The 23,182-nt window shown below is 37.0% G+C and overlaps 1 protein-coding gene across 1 annotated transcript in view; it reads right to left on the bottom strand.

Annotated features, from left to right (window-relative positions):
- The window catches only part of FAM120B (family with sequence similarity 120B), a 113,181-nt gene that overhangs the window by 75,468 nt on the left and 14,531 nt on the right, over nt 1–23,182 (bottom strand). The window contains exons 4-5 of the mRNA XM_009891482.1: nt 19,172–19,344; nt 15,019–15,111 (exon numbers count right to left, since the gene is read on the bottom strand). Coding sequence (XP_009889784.1) covers nt 15,019–15,111; nt 19,172–19,344 — 266 coding nt within the window. The remainder of the gene's footprint in view (nt 1–15,018; nt 15,112–19,171; nt 19,345–23,182) is intronic.

Below are 23,182 nucleotides of genomic sequence, written 5' to 3'. Positions count from 1 at the left end.
TATGCACCCTGGTCTCATTCTCAATGCAACAATAAATTGAACTTTAAATAACTTCATTAAAATACTTTAGAGCACTTTGACAAGCACTAAATGTAGGTAAAGTTTTCCTCTTAAGCTATACGGAAAAGGGACAGGTCAAGCTACAATTAGCAGTAGAGTCCAAGAGTGACAGTAGCACACCAACCAGCTGAATCCAACTTGGCCAAATTTATATCAATTTGATTTATACCACAAATAGTCTCTTTATTATAGATCAGCACAAAACCAGACTTAAATTCCCTGCCCTACAAATCAGTATATTCTGTCACTGAACTATCAGTAAGTACTGATAATGTCAAGGGATTTAATTGCGGAAAACAAACTTTCATTAAGAATAATGAAAACAAGTATTTAACCTGCTGAAAAGAAAATAGTAAATGCTGGCATCTGCAGCAAGCAATTTCCATCTTCTAATTTAATGGCTGTGGAACTATATGACTATTAATTCATACCTTTTTGTCATTTATTGACAAAGATGCTTTTACTGTCCTTTTTAATCCCACTGGTACTAAGGATGTAAACCAGCTGTTAGAACAGATTACTAATACTATATGTGGAAGCTGGACGCCATCTGGGCCATAAATCTTAAAATAAAGCTTTTATATTTTTATTTTATTCTGAAAACTCTAAGCATATACCCAACATAAATATGTGATTAACCCAACTTCCTTCAGTGACGTTATTCAAGTTAGTGCAAAACAAATGCATACGTATTTGCCGAATAAGTGTCTAAATGAGAATTTGAAAAATTTTGCTTTTGATGGTGACGTACAGAATAGTAAAATATAGAAGAGGACTTTGAGTACTGTCTCAAGCTGGAGATCAGTGTAGTACCGTCATTGATGGTAATTGTTACTTCTGCCTAAGTGAGTATGAAGTCTGAACCACCAATACAACCCTAGCTGTGCTCTCTTCAAATCCACCGGAGACATACAGGTTAAAAAGATCAAATAATATTGCTGGTGACAGGTTTTACGGGTAGAAGACTTCGCCACGTAGGGATATCGATCTAGAACTTTCCTAAAGCACTAAAGTATCAGGGGGTGGATATCAGGTAAGGCTTGTTTTTTTTAATGGAAATCAATATTGGCAAGACCAAGGCAAGAACTATCAACAATGATTTCTTTATTTTAATAAGACAGGAAATACATTCACTAAAGGGTAGTTTCTATTTTCCGTATCTGGCAATGAAAACCAAAGAAAATGAAAGCACAGTGAGTCTATAACAATAAGCCTGTGCACATGGCAAACCACAGACTTGCTTTGCCATGGGAATGCTCACAACTGCTTGGTGTCTGCAATGCAAAGACATCACGATGAGGAGAAGTGGAAAATTCCAAAAGAAAAGGAGGCTGGCTTCCAGGGCGTTACACCCTAGAGATTAGTTCTTATTGGAAATTGTGTGTGTTCTTTTCACTATTTTTACAAACTCGGGACCCCAGTGAATCATGTGAGATACACCCCTGTGCTCTCGCTGCTGCTACTCCTACCACCAGCTGATGGCATTTTTGTGAGAGAGAGAGGGAGTGCGTGAGAACGGCTCCTCCTGCACCAGCTGCCTGCGCTGTGCCCCTGCTGCTGCTCCTACCAACAGCAGCTCCCCACCCACTCAGCCTTTGGGGGGAAAGATTACTTTCCCGTTTGCTAACATTAACTGAGGACTGAGAAGAGAACTCAAAGCTCACGGTCCTCTAGTATCATTGCAGCAGAGGCTACTGATATTGTGCTTAGAAGGCCTGAGCGGAACTGGGTAAGCTCACTTGTAAAGAGCGAGAGAAGTGCTACAGCACCAACATCACTAATGTATCTTGGGTTTTTCTAACAATTTGAGAAATGTCTTTGCTAGAAGAGTTGTCATCATAGACTTATATCATGCCTTTTTCTGCTCTAGAAACACAGGGCTTTAGCCCGTGGACCACAAGTTCAGGCTGATCTCTGTGCTTGTGTGCATCCTCATTGACTATAGGAAGAGGCTTTGCAAGAACGCAAGTGCTCGCTAACAGGAGCGGTTCGCAAATCTAAAACCTGGAGACTGTATATCCTGTTTTTGCTGAAGAGTTTTTACTTACAGGAAGAAAAATACATGGATCTTGTAAACGAAATGCAAATTTCCAGTTCAAATTAGATCAGCTACTACTACTATTAATAATAAAAATAATCAGGATGTAAAAACAGTTTTATGTTTTAAGGAAATGCTACTAGTCCTCTGAGTCTTCTTTGTGGATTAACAAGTGATTTTTTGATAGAGGTGTAAAGTTTATCCTATGCACTTTGAAAGCTGCACAACCTATTTTCAGGAACATACTAAAAAACCCCGCAGCTGCTTCATCCTTACAACAGAATTTGAACCCTCTAACCTCCACAGAAGATGAATAGGTTCTACTGCACTTGAAATGTGAGGGCAAGTATCTGAACATGCCAGATCTCAGCAGCTACAAATGAAGGCCAGAAGTGTACCCACGGGCAAAGCCACCTCACTGTCTTCATTTCTAGAACCCACGGAAAAAGGTAAAGATACAACACTAATTTTACAGTTCCTTACTTGCGCTACTTAACACATCGTCTCTACCTCAATGCACTAAATACTACATTTTGTTTAAGAACTGGTTCCTTTAGGAGGATTTTCAACAACATTCCAGGCACACGTTTTTTTCAATGGAAAAAATTCGTATTAGTAATTGCTATTTAGGTTAAAGTTGTTCTTACGCATTTAATTTTTTTCCTAATCTGTTGTCTTCTTCCTGTGGTTGAGCTGAATACAGAAGATATGGCTATGGCTAACATTTTGAAATACAAATTCAAAAAGAAATAACTTTAAAATTACATAAGGCATTTTTCCCCATCCCACCCACCCTCAAAAGAACATACCTGTTTCTGTTCTGAAAAGGAAAACACAACACTCAAGGACTGGTTAGTATTTGCTAATTTCTAGTTAAAATTAATCTATTGAAGAACAATAATTAAAAATCAATTATATGTGACCCAAGCAATAAACTGCTGGAATTCGAGTGATGGTGATCAAAATCTGAATACTTTCCTAGTTTAACCGGTTCTTTTTAGATCCATTTGAACTCAACCAGTGTATTATCAGTATACGTCTTACATTACCTCCCCCAAACCCACCTGTATCTTAAATGATCAAACATTTAACCATAGGCAATTTATGCTTGAGCAATAAAGGTGGCAGGTAGATCCTATCTCAGGAACTTGTCATTAAAACAGTAAAGCTTAGCTTTGACTAGGGAAGGTAGGGCACATTGTGTTCCAAATATAAAGAGATGAACTGTCAACTGATCACAACTTCACTAAAGTTAAATTCTCTGCAATGGAAAGTATCACTAAACAAATTCTTTCAACCAAAAGACAGAGTTCTTTCTTGAATTCCAGATCTTCCTGTCTTCGGCCATTAGTATAAATTCCCAGTGTGAGTTGTCAAAAGATGCTAAAACACCTGTGTACTGGAGCTACATGCTCTGTTCTTGAGCAAAGATAACCTAAACTGGTGCAATGGTGGTAAATTTAAGGAGTGGTATCCGACAGAGATGGGCTGGTAAAACTGCACGTTTACTTGGTATCAGTCAGCTTTAAGCAATAGGCTGCTGGGAGCATAGTACATCACCAGCTTCCTTGACCTGTCAAATTGAGCAGGGAGAGGAGCAGCAGTATTTTGAAAACAGGACTAATGTTTATTCTGATAAAAGATTACGGCTTAAATTAAGCTCTTCCTGCTTAAAAAAGGTGTGTGCAAAGGAAAATGGGGATTGAAAAGAGATCTTATGAGGGCATTTGCTGCAACAGAAACTCGAAAAACCAGTTTTTAAACACTTCTAAGGCTTCACAGTAAATATTTAGCAGTAAACAACCCAATTGCTTAGTGTTTACTGTTGAGTAAAGTTTATTTACTGGGTTTTAATCAGGAGTTTGATGTAAAATGATACCTCTCTGTGGAACAACACCATTATTTACATTAAGCCAAAACCTCCAATGAAGTCAACTTAAAAAAAGCTTCAAAATTACTTTTACCTATAAGAACCCTAAGTAACACAAAAGTACTACTGCTAACCAATCTGCAACCAGACAAAAATCTCCTTCAGTTCTAAAGATTGCTTCTCATTTCTTGTTTAATTTTAAAAAATATTGGCCTTTACCACAGCTCTTAATCATATCTACAAGAAATCCCAGCATAAATGACATTTGCGTGATGATGAATATCACCGGTTAAAAAGTTGAGCCCATTCAGCTTATTTGTGCACAGTTATATAATAGATAGCACACTAGCACCTGCAAAAACAATTAAAATAACATTGCTTTTCTTATTTTAGCCACAACTGCTTGACTCTGATCTAAATGATTCCTGGGCTAATGACAGTCCATAATACATATGAATTTACAGAACATTCGCATAAATTTTGAGTTATAGTTGTCGGGCTAACCACCTGATTGTAGCCCAGCCAGCAGCCACATCCTTTCTATTATAGTGAATGGATTCATTAAGTTTTTACTGTCTTAAATATATGCTTGTGTTTCTGGTGACACACATATCTTTGAACCTCCTCACCTATCTCTCATATAGATAATATTGGATTTATTTGGTAGCAAAATGTATTTTATTTGTTTCAGACTCTGAAAGCTCTTATGATCACATTTTCTTTCCCTTTTCTTTTTTTTTTTTTTTATACATTACTTAAATGTTCTGGAATTATAAGAAGGGGAAGTATTGGTAGCTCCATCTGCCTTGCAACTAATAAAGTTTGTCCCTGATGGGGGACAAATGGCTGACAGACTCCTGGTACGTCTGCACCAGGAACTGATGGGCTTCTGTATGTGCTATGTCACTGGCATCTGAAGCAGTTCAGTAATTATTTGAAATTTTTTCCCATGCCTGTAGCAATGTCTCCCTCTCACATGGATGCCCTACTAATGTGATGTCACATTAAAGCTTCTTCCTGTTGGGCAATTTAGAGAGCCTTCCCCTTCTCCCCAGCTGTCTATTTAAAACAATCAGCAGTAATTTATTTCTCTCACAGACTCCTACATCTCTGTCAAATGTGGCTGAAATTAGCCAACATATTCAAAAGTTATTAGGGGACACGGAGAAAAAATTAGAGAACACACAAAAGGTCACTTCTCTCTCTTAGTTCCAGTAACTTTCCAGTATAAGCCTTCAAAGATCTGAATTATTCTACTCCCCTACTTTCTGACACTTACTATATATTTCTGTATTCTACTCCACACTAGTTGCTTTGCCAAAATCTTTAAAATAAGGGGCTTCATTTGCCACTACCTGCATCTTGACCATACTCCTAATCTAAAGTCCTTACCCACACCTTACCCCAGCCCTTTCCCTTTGTTTAATCATAGGGACTGGTCCATGGAACAAAGTTTTAGGGGTATAAATTCTGCCACCAGCACAACTCCTCGGCCTTTGCTGTGGCAGCGTGTCCTTCCACAGCCGCACGCTGTATTGGCAAATGATAGCTGGTTAGGCATGCAACTGCTCAGTGGGCTGCTGTCTGGTGGCCTATCTTGCAGACATTTTTCACAGTGTACTGTGAAACCGTTGCCATGGATTAAGACATCATTGAGACTACAAAGAAATTTTGATAGGTGGGAGTTCACTTCTAAAACTGTCCAAGGCTTAATCAGCCAAGCTAAAAATTCGTTTTGGGTTTTTTTCCTCCCCAGAGTCAATGTTCAAGATCTATTTAATTGTCCTAATGTACAACCATTCCCTCTCTTAAGCTGTTTTGAGCATCTCCTTTTTAAGGGCCTGATCTATTTCCCACTGAAACCAACAGAAAGACCAGTGAACCTCAGCAGAATTAGATGAGGCAAAATTTAGTATGTCTGAAGCTCTGCAGCTTCCAGAAATCTTATGACAATTGTTACTAATGTAATGTCTGGTACATAAGCTCTTAAAATAAAACTGTCATTGAACCAAGATGGTTAGTATAGAGAATTCCAGAAGAACAAATACTGTTTGCCAGTGCAATATAGGTTTTGTTGTTTTCTTTTCTTTTTTCTCCTAGGGTTTCTTTGTATTGCAAAGCAGCTGCATAATAAGATTGCTGATACTACGGTTCACCTTTTGAAGTGATACGGTCCAAGGTAAACAGCTCTGGCTAAGGAATTTTCCAGGTGTTAAGTCCACAGGTTGAGGAAGAAAAGAACTGGACTGCTTCTATTTCACGACAATGCTGATGTCCAAGAGAAATCGAGCCATGAATCAAAGCAACAGTATCTCAGATGCCCTATGAAAGGAATTGCCAACCTGCAGCCTGTGATCAGGTATGGTCAAGATACTAGGAACCGATTTGTAATTTAGCTGCAAGAGAGTAACCACTTCCAGAGCACCTATTTCTTTTGGAATGGAAAAATGCCATACACAGCTTGAAAGTTGCTACCTTTTGGCACAAGAACATCAAACCTATGCTGTAGATTAGATGAACACACACAGTGAAATTAGAGAATCCTTGTTCGGTGCACACAGCTGTTGCATAAAGATGGTCTTCTGAGCTATGGAAGAACTGACTACAAAAAAAGGTTTTAAAGAAAATAAGATTACTTACATGCAATATTCTACATTTTCTTGTATCAGCACTATGTCAGAGCAAATTGAATATAAGTAGGGAAACAGTTTATGTGAGAGTAACTTGGCCATTTTTAAAGGTCTACTTAACATGGAGAAGAACGCTGTTTAAAAGAAAACGCATGCTCTGTAATAAGCCAAACTTTGGGATCTCAGCACTTCAGACAGCATTGGACTCTGCAGGCAGTTTGACGATGAAATAAGCATTCACTGACTTTCCAGCCTCAGGAACTGATTCACAGCCATTTTAAAACAAAAGGTACCTTATTTTTTTTTGGCACAAGGTGCTGTGCCAAAATAAACTTCCTGAAGAACTGCTATGCTTTCAGCCTCCTATAATTGAAAAATATTACTTGCCATTGTTGCTAGACTGAAGTATGCCTCTGTTGTATTGAAGTCGCACTGTACAAATACAACATACAAGTGTATAATTTTGCTAAAAAGTAAATAACACTGAGCAGATTGAGGGATGTTTTTTTCAAAACTGTATTGGCATAGCTCTGCTTTTATTTAATTCAGTAGTAAAGCTCTCATTGACTTTAGTAGGAACTTACGGAACTTCAGTCCTAGCATAGAAATATTTTCTGCCAAGATGTATTTCTGTATCCTATACACAGAAAGTAAATAGAAAACTATTGCTAAATGGGAAATGATACTAAGGTATGCATCAACTGCCCTTGATAAAACCAATACATACATAATTTTCTATTTGGCAAGGAACTGAACATCTCTTCTTTTAAATCTATCATGTGAATATACAGCAGCCTAGCTGAATGTAATATACCTTTTAGTTACTGTGCATATACTTCCTACTAGTGTGGGTGAGACACTAGACACACTGATTAGATTCCTAAACAATTAACTAAATCTCCTCATAAAGCACTAATTTTGTTTGGAGATAACACACAACCACTTTTACACATCTGATGTTTACTGTCCCTGTGTGTTGTTTCCTCACTTATAATACTGGGACAGAATTGTCTTAACGAGTGATGATGTCTTGAGGTGCTAAGTTATAATGCTAGTAAGGGATGTTACAATGTACATGTATCACTTTTCTCTTAACATAGCTCCATTTCTTTATAAAAAGCTCCTTTAACCACACCTCAGCACATGACATTCAGTGAATGTCAAATGAAATAATCCCAAAATAAAGGTGAAGGGGAGGAGAATATATGTGTGTTATCAATATTAGTGCTATGATGATATTAAAAATTCACATTTATACAGCACTTTTGGCTAAAGAACTTCTATTATTGAGACTACTGGCACATGACTGTCACAAGTAAGAACTAAAATATGAGAAAGAACCGAACAATTTGACCAAAGTCATAGAGGAAGCAACAGATAGAAACTGGACACCATCTTGACTTTTAACCCCTGGACAATGACAATGTCAATCAAGAATACACTTGAAAAGACAGGGAACAAATCAGTTCTTGGTTAGCTTTGCCGTTTCTGGTATCTTCAAGATGAACGTTTCTACTATTGCAATTTGAAAAATTCCAGCACATCCTACAAAGCACTGTAACCACATGCCTAAAGGCTTGTTTTATCTTCTTTCTCCATCCACCTACAAACGGCTCATTAGGTCATTTCAGAAAACATTTTTGCTTCTCCGAAGTTACACATAGCCATCTGCCTCTCCAGAGACTGCCTAGACAGATAGGCAGCCCTGAGCAGATGACAGGCAGGTGCACGCGTGCCACCGCTTCCTGACGGCACGCTCCCTTCCTTCCCCGGCTCCAGCCCCTGCACGTCACCTGCCCTGTGGGAACACAGGTCAGCCCTAGAAGGCAATGGAGAGCAAACCCACTTACACCACACAAACACGCCTCCAACCCTCACGTACTGCCTCCTCCTTCTAACATACAATATGCAAGGAAGTGAAAACTATTTCTCTCATCTCATGAGTAAACGTACACTTTGACCAACACCAACTTGGCAGGACAATGTCAGCTGATACCAGAAATTATTGTTTTTCCCTCTCTGTAATAAGTTATCTCTGACTTTTTCAAAGTTGTCGGTTTGCTTAATATTTCAGAGAGGTTTATTATTCTCACTAACAATAACTACATTTCACCTTCTGCAGTATTATTGAGCATGGATTAAAAATCAAAAGCAATTTTGTTATCTGAAATTCCAGAGTGTCTTTTCCCTTAAATGTCATGAAAAATTCTTCATGCAATATAAAGCCTAAAAGGAATTTATAACTGAATCGTTGTTCCTATTTCCTTGCTTTTGAAACCTTGTAATAATGACCTACATCACAGAAAAGCAGAGCAAACTCATACAGTTATGGAGAAAAATGAAAGATCATGTGCCATGAAAAATAATATGAATCCTCTAGTTTAAGAGCCTTGCGCAGGATCTTGCTCAAGATTTTCTCTGTAAGCAAACTGCATCCAACAAAATGAATATATTTTTCTCAGAAGGTAGAAGACCTGATCTAGACATGCTGGGGTTTGTGTTTGTGCCAGTGACACATAATAGAATTCACACAGTTATGTGAATTCTGATACTTGAGCTTATGTCAAATATAAAAAATGTTCAGGGAAACAGAGTCTAATAATGCTAATAAATATACACAATTTGGCAAAGAACAAAAATGGGGGAGAGCGAGGCAGAAGACCAATCTCATCTGGAAGTTGAGTAGGTTAGCCTAAGAAAGTTTTTTTTAATATGTTTATGAGCCAACAGCAACAAAGAAACATAAAGTCAGTTGTCCATGCAGCAGGACCAAGAAAACTTGAATTTCTTCAGAACTTTAGAAGATGATTATGAAAATAGCAACAGATTTAGAGATGAGACTTTCAAAAAGTACTGTAAACAGTGACTAACTTTAGCTTCAGAGATATAATTGTATTTGCACTAATGCTTAATCCATGCAAATGCAATACTTCACGCTCAGTAAAAGAATGGGGGAGCCATATCCACCACTTCAAAGTCATTAGAGAAAATAAATAGGCTCCGCGATACTGAACTAGGCATGCAGGCCTGGGAGGCCAAGACACAGTTATTAAGAGAAAAGCAGAGTATGGAAGCCTGAATACATTCAGCTTTAAAATACAGATTTAATATAAGCAGGTTCATTTGATGCAACTTTCTCTTGATTAATCATGCAATTTTTTTTAATGTTTTAAACCAAAACTAACTTAGCTGCTAGAAGACTCGAACTGTTTCTATTTGGATTAGTTAATTTAAGACTATCTTGGGGAAATGAGAAGCAAGTTGTATTTCTGAGGTTGAACAGGGACTGAACCAATCTCAGCTTACAATCACATCCCACACTGCTGACTTTTGTTCCAGGTCAGCCCAGAACACTGAGAAAACCTGAAGACTGTAGATGAGAGAATGGGCTGGGAAGCAATGCCAAGATCAGTAAACCACCTCAATCCCCCCGGCTCCCCATCCCCTGCCAGTTACAATCTCACCTATCATTTTAAAAACACTTTTGACAGATGCAAATTTTGTGGGAATATAAAGCCCTGATTCAGTAAAGCACTTGGGAATGCACTCAAATTCCACTTTAGTTAATACCAATGCACATCACAGAAGCAGGTCCTAAGTATGTAAGAGAGGTTTATCGTTGAGATCTTTACAATATGCTTACTTGTATTTTATGTTTTCCTCAATCCAATTAGACTTCAAGCAAATATTTATTAGGAAACAGTCACACAGGCACAATAAACATACACTCCCTGGGGGAGAAAGGTTCTTTTTAAAACAATTATATTTTGAAAAACACAGATAGCTCATAAAGCCTGTTTGGAGTCTGTCTGAAAAGTATCACATCTGATGGTGTTGACAAATGTAGCTTGGCTTGCCAAATAGGTCAGAAGACTGAAATTCTGGAATGTTCAGAATCTGGGTATTATTTATGCTTTTCTGTCTGCATGGCAAGGGAGAAAGAATACTGCGTTTAAAAATACAGAATAGATTTAACAACATCCTTCTGAAAATTGCAAGACCCTAATGAAGATACCTACACACTACTCTAAAACATCCTGCTTTTTTGCATACACGTAGCTAACTATCCCTCAGGAAAATATTCAGAGAAAAATATCTTGTGTAATATCAGTATAATACTATTCCCAAGCTAATTCTGCTTCCATGACACTGTACGATAGAAAATACTCAAAGGTTCCATGCAACTACAGTTCTTGCTAAAGCTACTTCTGCCTGTCAAACTAGTTAACTAATTTCCTGAGTGCTTTTTTTATTATTCCAGAAGCTAATTAAGTAATACTTACTGTCTTTTGTGAAAGTTCATTTGCAATCAAATTGCAAAGACTCTCTGGAGCTTATAATTTAAGATCTAAAATGACTGTGCTCATTTCATATCAGTAATAGTTTTTAAAAGCACTTGAAACATTGAAGGAATACACTTCAGTGTTTGACTTTCTTATATCTCATACACAGCCAAACTGTTCTTTTTAGAAGTGGCACAAAAGATGTAATTACTCCAAAGCAGATATTCTGGCATAACTAGATATTTTCTGGCAAAGTTATAAAGGGCTTGCAAATGCCCCGAATCCCGGCAGCAGGTGATGTGTATGTCTACCCATGAGTCTGCTACTGACTTTGAGTTCATATTTTCTGACATATATTACACTTCTAAAAGCATTTAACAGGATGCAAATTTCATCTACCATTTTCCAGGTGCATTTCCTTTTTAAGCAAATTTTCCTATCATCTCTTCTTTGACTACAATGTTTGGAAAAGATGTGATTCACGACTTTCCAGCTCCAATACAAATTTTTCATATATTGGCATATTTTGAGAAATCTTGGAAGAAATGTATTTCTGTTTATAATTCGCTCTGGCCTGGCCTGTTTGGACAGTATTTTACATGCATTACAGGTGAAAGATGACCTATAGTTGCACTTGTAAACAACCAGGGCCAGCACAACATAAGAAACAAGACTGCAAGCATGACTGCTGGTGCCTCTTTTTCTCTACAATGGCCTCAAAGTTAAGACTGATGGCTCTCTGGGCTTTTTGCCAAAACCGCACACCAGATTAAAATAGAAAGAAGGGAAATAGGCAACCTGGGGTCCAAAATTTAATTCTGACCTTATGTATAAGCTCTATGGGAGGCTTGGGCAAAGCAGAATGTTAATCTACCATATAAGGGGGGCACAAGGAAACTAGAAAAAAACTTAGAGGAAAAGAATGTATAAAATCTCTATCGTGTACATATTTTGGTATTTTGAAACCATCGATCTTGAAAAATAATCAAATCTTCATGTATAAATATTATGTTATTCTCAGAAAGTAACTATTCTATGTGCATTTTAGTTATACGTCCACAGCCCGCTTTCTTTCAACATGAGACAAACTATATTTTTTATGGCTTTAACCCACTTTATTCAAACCATGGACATTTCTGTTCCATAAATTTGTGAGTTTATGGATCTCATTAACTATGAAATACGGATAGCATATCAGAAAGCAGATTTGAAAGTGAAGGCTGAAAAGACCTCTTCATCCTCTGAGAAGAACAGGCTCTATTTGCATTTTCTTCTTAAGCTTTCTTCTGCTAAAACATATTTGCTAATGGACTGTCTTGCAGAAACAGAGCAATTATCAAAGCAGTGCTCTTCACAGAATTGTTTACAAGGAGTAAACACTTTTTCTACATTTAAAATAAAAATAGTGTTAAGTCCAAAATTGCAAATGAGCAAACATTTTCATAAAATTTGGCAGATGCTAAGTTTAACGTAGCTTCCTTGAAAGCTGTTATTAAGTTGTTTCTAGGGATCATGTTTGACTTCTTAGTGGAGAAGAAAAAGTATGTTCAACAAATTAAACTGTGTTCCTCTGTTTTCCTACTGTAAACACCGTATATTAATTAGCTACATACTAGTGTAATTCATTGCACTTGGATTCTCCACTGATTTTAAACACAAATACCTAGAAAATTAAGCTATTAAATACCTATTGATAACCTACTTACTACCTATTAAAATAACATAACAGCATAACTCAATTTTGTAAAACTATTAAAGGAATGTAGTAACGAGTAAAACCAGTTTAAGCTATTTTGAAATGGAATCTTGAAAGTGAGATACTTGAATTACAATGTTCAGAATGCTCGCTTTATTGATCATTATTTTTAGAATAGTCATATAAGATATTCAGTTAGTTTAGTCTCCTGCCCTTCCAAGAGAAAATTCACAGGACATTTTTAAGTTCATCTACACGCCACATTTCATAAGCACAGAAACGAGAAACAGACCATTTCTTAGTCTCCTGTGAAGTGAGATTAACTTCACACGAATCTTGAAATTGATCCTGGTCCTACCACAAAATTACAGGTGGCTTACATATGAAGAAAAAAGTATTTTTATGGCAATTAATACAACATAACATCCTCTTTTGGTATAGCTTGACCAGTCAGAGTTATACAACAAACTGAGAAAAAGCAACTATTTTCCACTGGGAGATCCAAGTCATTAAAACACAGGAAGGGAGGTTTATTTGAAGGTAACAGGGGAAAATTATGAAACTGTTACTCACCTATTCACAACCCTGGAAGAGAAAGAGGCCAAAATCTTTCCTCACTATTCTTTTCAGAGGGATTTATTCTGGCTCAAGCTACTAACAAAAGCACTACCATGAATTTCAATAGAATAAGACGAGGAAGTACTCTACAAAATAGCCTGATACAAAAATTTCAGTTGCATTATATGAATTTTTTGTTGGTTTTTAGCAGAGCAGAAGGCATTATGCGTCAGTGCATGAAGTGCTTACATAAGCAGCAGAGTGATGTAACTTTGGAAAGTACCTGCCAATAGCCCATTCCAACAACATACCGTCCGCTTCATAGAGTGATACATGATACAGTCTACCCCAGACCAGCTTCATGTTTCACCTACTTTTACGTCAACAATGGAAGAGCAGGCAATACCTGATTTGCCATAAGCTTTGTGGGAAAGTTACAAAATTCTGTGAACAACTTTGAATTACTAGAATGACTGCGGGTAAGTAGTATATATTGATTAGTATTACGTGTTTGGATGCAACACCCATTTAACAGAATAAACTTCCAAGCACTTTAGAAACTTACATAATAGTACCTGTAAGTGCACCTATAAACAATTTGTTTCAACACTTCCTCCTTATGCTTGGCTTCCTTTATGCTTTTACTGAATGACTGCCACAGCAGACTTGATAAAATAATGATAGTCTCAATGTTAAGTGCAGCACTATGTGCAATAATGTCTTCAACAGAAATAAATCCTACATTTTTGCTGTTTACCATATTGCCTTCATCTCATTGCTTCCTTTTTGTTATACAGATCTAACACTTGATCAGCTGCAGAACAAACTATTTATTAATGTGGAAAAAAATGATAGGAGGCTGGACTTCATCTGTTTATAATGAATCAAAACATGAAATCGCAATCACTCTGGTTTTGTTATTTTGGCCCCCGTGCATTAGAAACCAATTGATAGTAACAGGAGTGGTTAATTTAACTTGATATCAGCAAAAAGTACTTTTAAAACTCTAACACGGCCTGATGAAAGTAACAGAGAATTTATTGGAAATATAAACAAGTTTTTCAAAGTGAAGATACATTAAGATTCCAACCATTTCTAACCCTGTCCCCCCTACTTTAAAGTAAACCCACAACTCAAAGGGCCATTGACATGTGCAGTCTGTGCTGTACACTGCTAGTACTTTGAATACAATCTCAAGCTATGAGATTGAAAATACTCTTGTATAGTAAGATATGCAAGAAGAACTATTTAGATGCTTCTACTGCAACAACCATCTAGGAACCTGCTTTTTCTCATGTGGATTCAAGAAGATAGGAAAGAAAAAAACATATTTCTACAGAGCATAGAAAATTTTTTAAAATAACTCCTGAATAATTACTGAATAATGCGATCCAAAAAGTCTTCACTACAGTGGGCCACATTAGGTAACAACGCATTTTTTCTGGTTAGGTTTATGTTATGTTTATGTTCTTCCACAAGTAGTAATACTAAACTTCATTTTATGTAGTGATTTTCGTACAGCTTATGTGCCAAAACACTATCCTCCTCAGGTAAAAAGAATGGAGCAATGTTGCAAGACAGGATTCACCACTACAAATTTTCCATCAGCTGGAAGTCTGAAGCCAAGTCAGGAAGAAATCTGAGACTAATTTGCTCACCCTAGGAGTGCAACCAGAAGAAAATGCCCCTTCTATGTTTTTGGGGTTTTTTTTACGTGATTAACAAATGTAGTATTCAACTGTAGCACATTAGAAGCCTATATATTTACCGTGACCCTCAGTTCTTGTATCTGAAAAAACTTCATGTAGAAGAATTTTCCCCCAAAATATTTATCCCAAAGCTACCACGAACATTTTATGTTACTCAATTATTCCAGTCCATACCTGCAAACCTTCCAGTTGAGCAGCTGACTTCCCTTTGAGGCAGAGAATGACTGCCACAAATGCATTTAAGTCCTCCAGAGAGAGGCTACTGACCTACAAGAGATGAAAAAATAACACATTATCTGAAGACTCTGAAGAGGAGCTTTCTGAAAATTGGCTTCTCTTGCTCAAGCACATCAAACTTAAATCAATGACCTCATGAAGTTGTTACAACCGAGAATGCATCATCTAGGAAAAGACACTTAAAGCGAAAAAAATACTTACTTTAACAATTTAAATGAAGTGCATACACCAACACCCATCTATAGTGTATACACATGGATTTCCACACACCAAACAAAATGCCCACCCTTCATCTATTCCCTTGTTGTTTCTTAATAACAGGAAATTTCTTCATCTCCATAACACTAAGCATAGGAAAAAAATGAGATTTATAAAAAATATAAATTGCTTTATAATCAAGACCCAGAATAAAAACCACCTCAATGAGCCACAGATGTGATGACCATTAGGATTTCTTTCAAATGCTTACATGGTTATCTGTCAGAAACTGTAAAAATTATCATCTAAAATTTTTTATCTACCTATTTTAAGCTAAATTTCAGGATTTAATAAAACATATTTGCATTCTTTTAGGTTTTTAGGTTACATATTGAAGTGGGAAGAGCTCAAAACTATAAGAAAACTAAACTTGTGAAAACATAAAGGAAAACACTAAATTCCTGTAACAGTTCACTCTAATACTTTTGTCAGAAAAGGGAGGATGGGGGCATTTACTGTTGTGAAAAAGTATTCTGAGATTCTATAGAGGCACATGGTCACCTCAGGAGAAAGACAGCACCTCTGCACCAGCTGGGCTGATTCCCTAACACTAACAGTCCAGTTCTGATCACGTGCTTCCTCTTACAAGAACACTATAGATTATGCATGTGCACCACGACCAAGTATCTGTTACAAATGTTGAGGCTATAAAGAGGGCTCTAAATGAGATCCATAAAGCATTACAATTCTTTATCCATTGGAATTTGAGGGAAGGTTTCTCTTGCAAAGTGTGGAAACATGCATTGTGGGCTTACAGTACAGTTAAACGGCTGCCTAAAACTCTGCATTGCCTTTCTTTTAACAGCTTGATTTTCAGGGAATGCTGTGTACATCCCATTTCACTCCATTAAGAGTTTCTATTAAAGCTACTAAAAATAAAAAAGTGAGAGAAAAAATGAAGGAGTGAAAAATTAATAAAAGTATTTATGCAAACCAATAGAAAAAAAAACCACACTAAGAAGGCGTTTATAATTACTTCATTCATTTATTTGCTTAGGAGAAGTAACCCATTCTTTCCTCCTCAAGATAAAAATTACTCAACCACTACTGAGAATTTTTTTTTTTTTTTTTTAAATCGGGCCTTGCTGCTTATCCCACTGTAAAATACTTTGCCCTCTACAACTCTGTTAAAACTTGCATAAAGCACAAGAATGTGAGGGGTACCAGAAACGTTTTAAGCTTTCAAAATGCTCCTTGGTATTCATTAACTCCACCTGGCTGCTCCGATCTGATAATACTTTACCCTGTATTTCAAGTCAGGTATCACCTGTGTGTAGATAGCAACAAGAGAGTTTACTAAACCTGCACATTTTATACATTGCAGTAACAGAAAAAATGACTTTATTCTACAAAACCATTCTTAATACTTGCACAATTCTGGCCTAAGAAAAGTAAGGCAAAGATTGCTTGCAAGTACAAGAGCAAGGAAATGCCCCCAACGGAGCAGATCGGCCAAAATGCTTACAAATGTCAAAATACTTCTTTAGAAAAATGTTTTATTCAGTAACCGAACTTAGTGGGTTATCAAACTTCCATTGTCAGATCTCTTCCAAAACTGTAAGAGCTTGAAAAAGAAATTTCCCCTTTCTTTGGAGGCTCCACAGTTTGATATTTGAATTAATTCACTCCGTTCCCTAACTTTAATGACAGACCTATTATTTTGTACTTTTTTCACTATTTTTGTTCTTAATTTGGAGGATATTTGAAAAGTACCCTCACTGAAAAGATTACTCTTCAAATCGACGCTTTCTTTATATAGTCAAGATTTGCTTATTGGATATTTTTTCTCACTTAAAAAAAAATGCATCTGAAGTGTTCATTAAATACTTGCACATAAATTTTGAGGAAGCCACATGGGTTGGTCAGTACGCTGGTTCCTGCAAAAACCTAAGTTTTAGGTTAGATTAAATGATCAGTAATGACATTTTTAAGTTTATTTCTCCCTCATATAAGCTGAAGGAAACGATGTTAGTCTGCTTCAAGGCAACCTACAATTATTTAACTTAAATCATCTTTGAGGTAACCATCCACCTTCCCACTCTCATACAAACAGAAGACTGAAGTGTAAAGTAAAGGCAAGAATTAAGCCACAGTTAGACAAGCATTGTTTTCTCAGCTATAAAACAAATGGAAGCGGTATGGCCAGCTCAAAGCGTGGTTGCTGACACTTGCTCTCATTTTTTCCTCTCAAACACCCCAAGAAAACAAATGGATAATACCAGAAAACTAAGAAAGTTTAAAAGAACTCAGCAGCGAAAAACTTTTTAATTCAAATCAATTACCTAGCCTGGTTCACAGAGTAGATTGTATCAGTACAACTCAGAGGGCAGAAGAGAATCAAGAAAACACGACAGGTGTTGAGAAAAAGGCACTGCCACGAAAAACCTTCCATCAAACTAAGCCCTTCGCACGATCTCTCTATTATTCTTGTTGAAAACATGAACTGCAAAACTGTTTTCATCTATGTTTTTAATATTAGCCATCGGATAATGAGGTCTCAAAACCATACCCCTAACAAGCTTTTTTTTTTCATTTTTATTAATATGCTGTGATCAAGGCCCAGTAAATACACATTTCTGTAGGTGTTCTGTTACTCCTCCTCTTAATCCCACTGAAGAAATGCTTCTCAAATAATTTACTAGTAATCATGCTATGAAAGGGTGTACAGGATAGCACAACAAATAAAGTGAAAATAGATAAATAAATGAAACATTTCATATCCAAATATGAAAACACTTAAAGTTTGTTTAAAACTAAGAACATTAAATGTATCTTGCTGAACTGAAACCACAAGGCATGAAACTATGTTTAATGAGTTTCATCTTCAAAAAATTTTCAATTTATATTCTGCTATACAAAAATTAAAGACAAAAAAAAGACCTATATGGATCATCTGTATAATTCCCATATGTACTTCCTCAATGGATCACCTAAGTTTGAACAAGCACGTATGAAGCAAAAAGAAAGGAAAAGTCAGACGGAACTTTTTTCATGTATCACACACCAGTATAAATCTGTTATTGAGAAAAGTGAGGTCTGAAAAAGCAAAACAAAAGACAAAATGCAGTTCAGTGTAAGTAAAAGTGCAACAGAGCTCATCAGATTAGATAAAGGCATTATAATTTTCTCTTCCTTAGAGAGGAAAATCTGCTTGTGAGATCAGCATTTGAAAGGTGGCAAGTATAGACAATATATTATATACGTAAAGAGAAATGTCAATAATAAAGCAATATTGTATTTAATCTTGTGTTCCCTTTTATTACAATTAAGGTAGACTTCAGGCTGCCAAATGTTTGGAATTATAACTGAACTGCTACCTAATGATCACCTATTACTCAGAATTTAATGACAAGAGCCATATCCTCAGTTCTGACTTGAAACTGAGTAGATTGACAAGATGGTGTGAAAATGTAGTGAGAGCTGACTAAATATTTATATTGTCTGTTTGCACAGCCTGCATAGTCACCTGAGGGAATGTCTTCTTTTGACAACACAAAGGAAACACAACAAGAGAAGCTTTAATTTGCAAACAGGTCCCCCAAAGTGGGGGAAATCCCTCAGTTTATCCTCTGTTAAACTGCCCAAGGGCCTTTGTCATGGGCATGTGAGAGTTATGATTAACTACTAAAAAACCCAAGTGTTTCCTGTACAGGATGACGCATGTTAAATGGAGTAATTAAAAATACTGTAATGCAGTACTATTATATTTGATCAACTATGCCTACAGAAAAGATTAAGAGAAAAATCCAGCACAGGCTAGCAAGAAACAGTTTATTAGGCAAACACATCTATCAGGGCTGACAGCTGAAGAAAAAGCAACTATCCCAGTTACCTGCATCATAAGATAGGCCAGCAAGCAGCAGAATGCTGCAACAGGTGCTTCTAGAGTTTGGAGCTCTTCCATCCCATCGTGAAGGTGAAAGCATGCCAGAAATGTACTATACCGTTGCTTTTCCACATCAGGTCCTTTGGCAAACCACAGTGTTTTCAAATTAGGTGTTCCACCTACAAAAGAAATCCATTATTTTATCTTAGCAGCAACGAGATAAAACATGCCTACCTCATTACAACCTGAAAGGAAACAACTGATCTGCTCTTGGCACTTGCAAGGACCACAGAGTTGAAAATAACATGTACTTGACAAAACTTAGCACTTGAAAAAGAAATTAACCAAAAAATTAAGGCCTGTAATTTAAACAAATTGTATGGAATACAGGCACGTTTAAGCAGAGTAGACTGAATTCAACTATTACAACAATATAGACAACTTTTGAGACATCAGGCTTTTACCCTTTGCAAGAACAAAGTTTGCCTACAAGTGCGTCCTTTCCCTTGGGGATCCACGGCACTAAATGAGGTTAGCTTCATCATAAAATAGCGATTCAGCAGAAAACAACCATATCTGTTTCTTCTCTCTCTTAGAGTTAGTGTATCAAGGGTCCTTGAAGGATCCTTGCATTGCCTCACTTACAATCCCCTGTTTTAATAAACAAACTGGTCACCCATGCCATTTGCTGGCAACTGCATTCTCCACAAAACACTGAGTATGACTCCTCTGCAGTAGGTTCCAGTTTGGGAACAAAAATCAAGGCTTTCTAGTATTTTGCACTCCCAAGGCTACTGTATGAAATGCTGTTGCAAACACACACAAAAGAACTGCCACCAGTTATGTGTAATATATCTTTCCAAACTTTCTATACTATCATTCACTCTGGTCTCCGTATCCTTAATATTTACCTCGTGTTACCATCTCCCAACTTGTGACACATGTGAACTAATGTAAAATTTGCTCCCTATTTAAATTACATTTAATCCATTATCAAAATAAACATTAATGCACGTGAAATAACAGAACAGCTAACTGGTTCTGCCTAAGAATCCCAATTAAAGACAGAAGCCTCCCATAAAGTACTGCTGCTTCTGTAGTTAAATAGAACGAGGTGTGAATTTTAAATGTGGACTAATTAAGCTACATTTGGTAACACCTTTTCTTTTTTGTGTGACATGCAGCAGCTGTAGTCCAGTTAGGAACACTTGAGGATAATAAATGGTTAAAGTGACAAGGTGCTGAAATCTACATAGACGATGTTTATTTAACCAAGAAAGCCCATTAACCAAATGGTACTAATTCTTTGGAGAGGGGGAAACTAAAAGAGAAGTTAGTATTTTCTTTCTTCATCTCCCTGATGGATGTTTCTTTTACTATTTTTAAGACTAACTCCCATCAAAAGTTTTAACCATGTAAAGAACTACCATCAAACAATCTGCAAGTTTTTAGTCTTACTTCGTAGAGAAATATATATCTATTAAGAAAAATACTAGCTGTTTGATTTGAGTTAGAAATGCAGGTTAGTGATAACACAAACAATGGCAGTGAGCGGGCCAGTACAGACAGCACAATAAGACTCAGATTACTGGTTTTCATACTGGTAACTGCTGCCTTAGGAAAAGAACAGAACAGCGGAGACTGACTTCCAGGAAGAAAAGCAAAGATAATATGCGTAAAACCAAAACAAAGACAACTTTTCGTACCAAAGCTAAGCAACTTTAATGCGTGAGACAATTTTTACGTGGGTAAACTCAAATAGTTTTGATGGTTTCTGCTTTCCAGAAGGTTCCCAGTCAGCTGCAAGAGATACGCCAAGAATCAGTACTCATTCCATCTGTACAGCTTTTTTTTAAAATGAATTGCATCCAGGGGTATACCTAATAATAGAAATCCTCCTTTCTTCAGAGTAAAACCATGAACTACATCAATAATCAAGATTACACATCTATATTGAGAAAGCTCAACAAAAAAATTCAAGACATCTCTTCCATAAACAGTTTCTTACACTTTCAGAAACAACATCTACTTGTGCCTGGGAAAAAGAGGTACTGATGAATTATGAGTTATTCACTCTGGGAAAGAAAACTTGACGCTATCTCCTTGTGGAACATACAAAAAAAAAGAGTTATTTTGCTGAAATGATCTCTTCTACAAGTAATTAAATTCCATGCAATACCCCAGAGCGAGCCATTATATTAACCCTTAAATGAAAGATAAGCAAAACAAAGAAATGAATACAGTGAAGTTTAATGACTCTCCCATTGTATGTACAGTCAACAACAGATCTAAAATTCATATAAAGTAGACCCCCAAAACTGTTCTCTGCTCTAGTTAATCCTCACTACATACTTTACAGCAATTAGAAAACATTCTTGAAAGAGAAAAAATTACTTGCACAGAGATGAGAAATATTTTACTTTCTGAACACATCTAAATATTTACTAAATTAACCTGAAAAGAAACCCAAAACTGAGTAACAAAAGGGAAATACAACAAAAAATACCGATAGATATATATATATAACTGATACATCTTTACTGTAAAGATCAGTCATTATCTAACCTACTGGGGTCATAGGAACCACAGGTTCCTATGAATTACAGAGATACATGCAAACACTGCATATACTTATGGTTATTCTCAACCTGCACAAAACTGTGTGATTCTGTCCCTCTACTTCACTTTCATGAGACCCCACCTGGACTATTGCATCCAGCTCTGGAGCCCACAACATAAGAAGGACATGGAACTGTTAAAGCAAGTCCAAAGGAGGGCCATGAAGATGATCAGAGGGCTTCTCCTATGAAGACAGGCTGAGAGAATCGGGGTTGTTCAGACTGGAGAAGAGACGGCTCCGGGGAGACCTTATAGCAGCTTTCCAGTACCTTAAGGGGACCTGCAGGAAAGATGGGGAGGGACTCTCTATCAGGGAGTGTAGTGATAGGACAAGGGGTAATGGTTTTAAACTGGAAGAGGGTGGATTTACATTAGATATCAGGAAGAAATTCTTTACTGTGAGGGTGGTGACACACTGGAACAGGTTGCCCAGAGAAGCTGTAGATGCCCTATCCCTGGAAGTGTTCAAGGCCAGGTTGGATATGGCTTTGAGCAACCTGGTCTAGTGGGAGGGGGGTTGGAACTAGATGATCTTTAAGGTCCCTTCCAACTCTCACCATTCTGTGATTCTATGAAAACCATATTCAGTACAATGTAAACTGTAGTCCTTGGGAACTCCAAGAAGAGGAGCATCAGAAAAACCTCCATGGAGGTCAAAAGATACTACTTGCCTAAACATAAAAATGGACAACAAACAAGTTAAGAGAAAAAGCATTGATCGAATTATTTTTTCCTTATTCCTTTTCACTCACACATTTGAAGACATTGTCATACAGAAAGCATCGTGATAAACAAGAGCACTTCAAGGGAATACATACCTTTTTTCATTTGTTTGAAATTCAATAACATTTATGAATATACAATGCACGCAAAAGTTGTGGAATTAATTAATACTATAATATTACAGAATGACAGAATCACAGAATGGTAGGGGTTGGAGGGAACCTTCAGAGATCATCTAGTCCAAGCCCCCTGCCAAAGCATGTTCACCTAGAGCAGGTTTGACACAAACGCATCCAGGTGGGTTTTGAATATCTCCAGAGAAGGAGACTCCACAACCTCTCTGTGCAACCTGTTCCAGTGCTCTGTCACCCTCAAAGTAAAGAAGTTTTTCCTTATGTTCAGATGGAATTTCCTGTGTTCTAGTTTGTGCCTGTTGCCCCTTTTCCTGTCACTGGGCACCACTGAAAAGAGTCTGGCCCCGTCGTCTTGACACCCGCCCTTTAGATATTTATACCCCCCTCTCAGTCTTCTCTTCTCCAGGCTAAACAGACCCAGGTCTGTCAGCCTTTCCTCATAAGAGAGGTGCTCCAGTCCCCTGATCATCTTCATAGTCCTCCAGTGGACTCTCTCCAGTAGTTCCTTGTCTTGCCAATGGAATCCTGGGCTGCATAGGGA

Source organism: Charadrius vociferus, unplaced genomic scaffold, assembly GCF_000708025.1.
Source record: "Charadrius vociferus isolate BGI_N301 unplaced genomic scaffold, ASM70802v2 scaffold68, whole genome shotgun sequence".
Taxonomy (NCBI): Eukaryota; Metazoa; Chordata; class Aves; order Charadriiformes; family Charadriidae; genus Charadrius; species Charadrius vociferus.
This window is presented reverse-complemented; position numbering and strand designations above follow the sequence as displayed.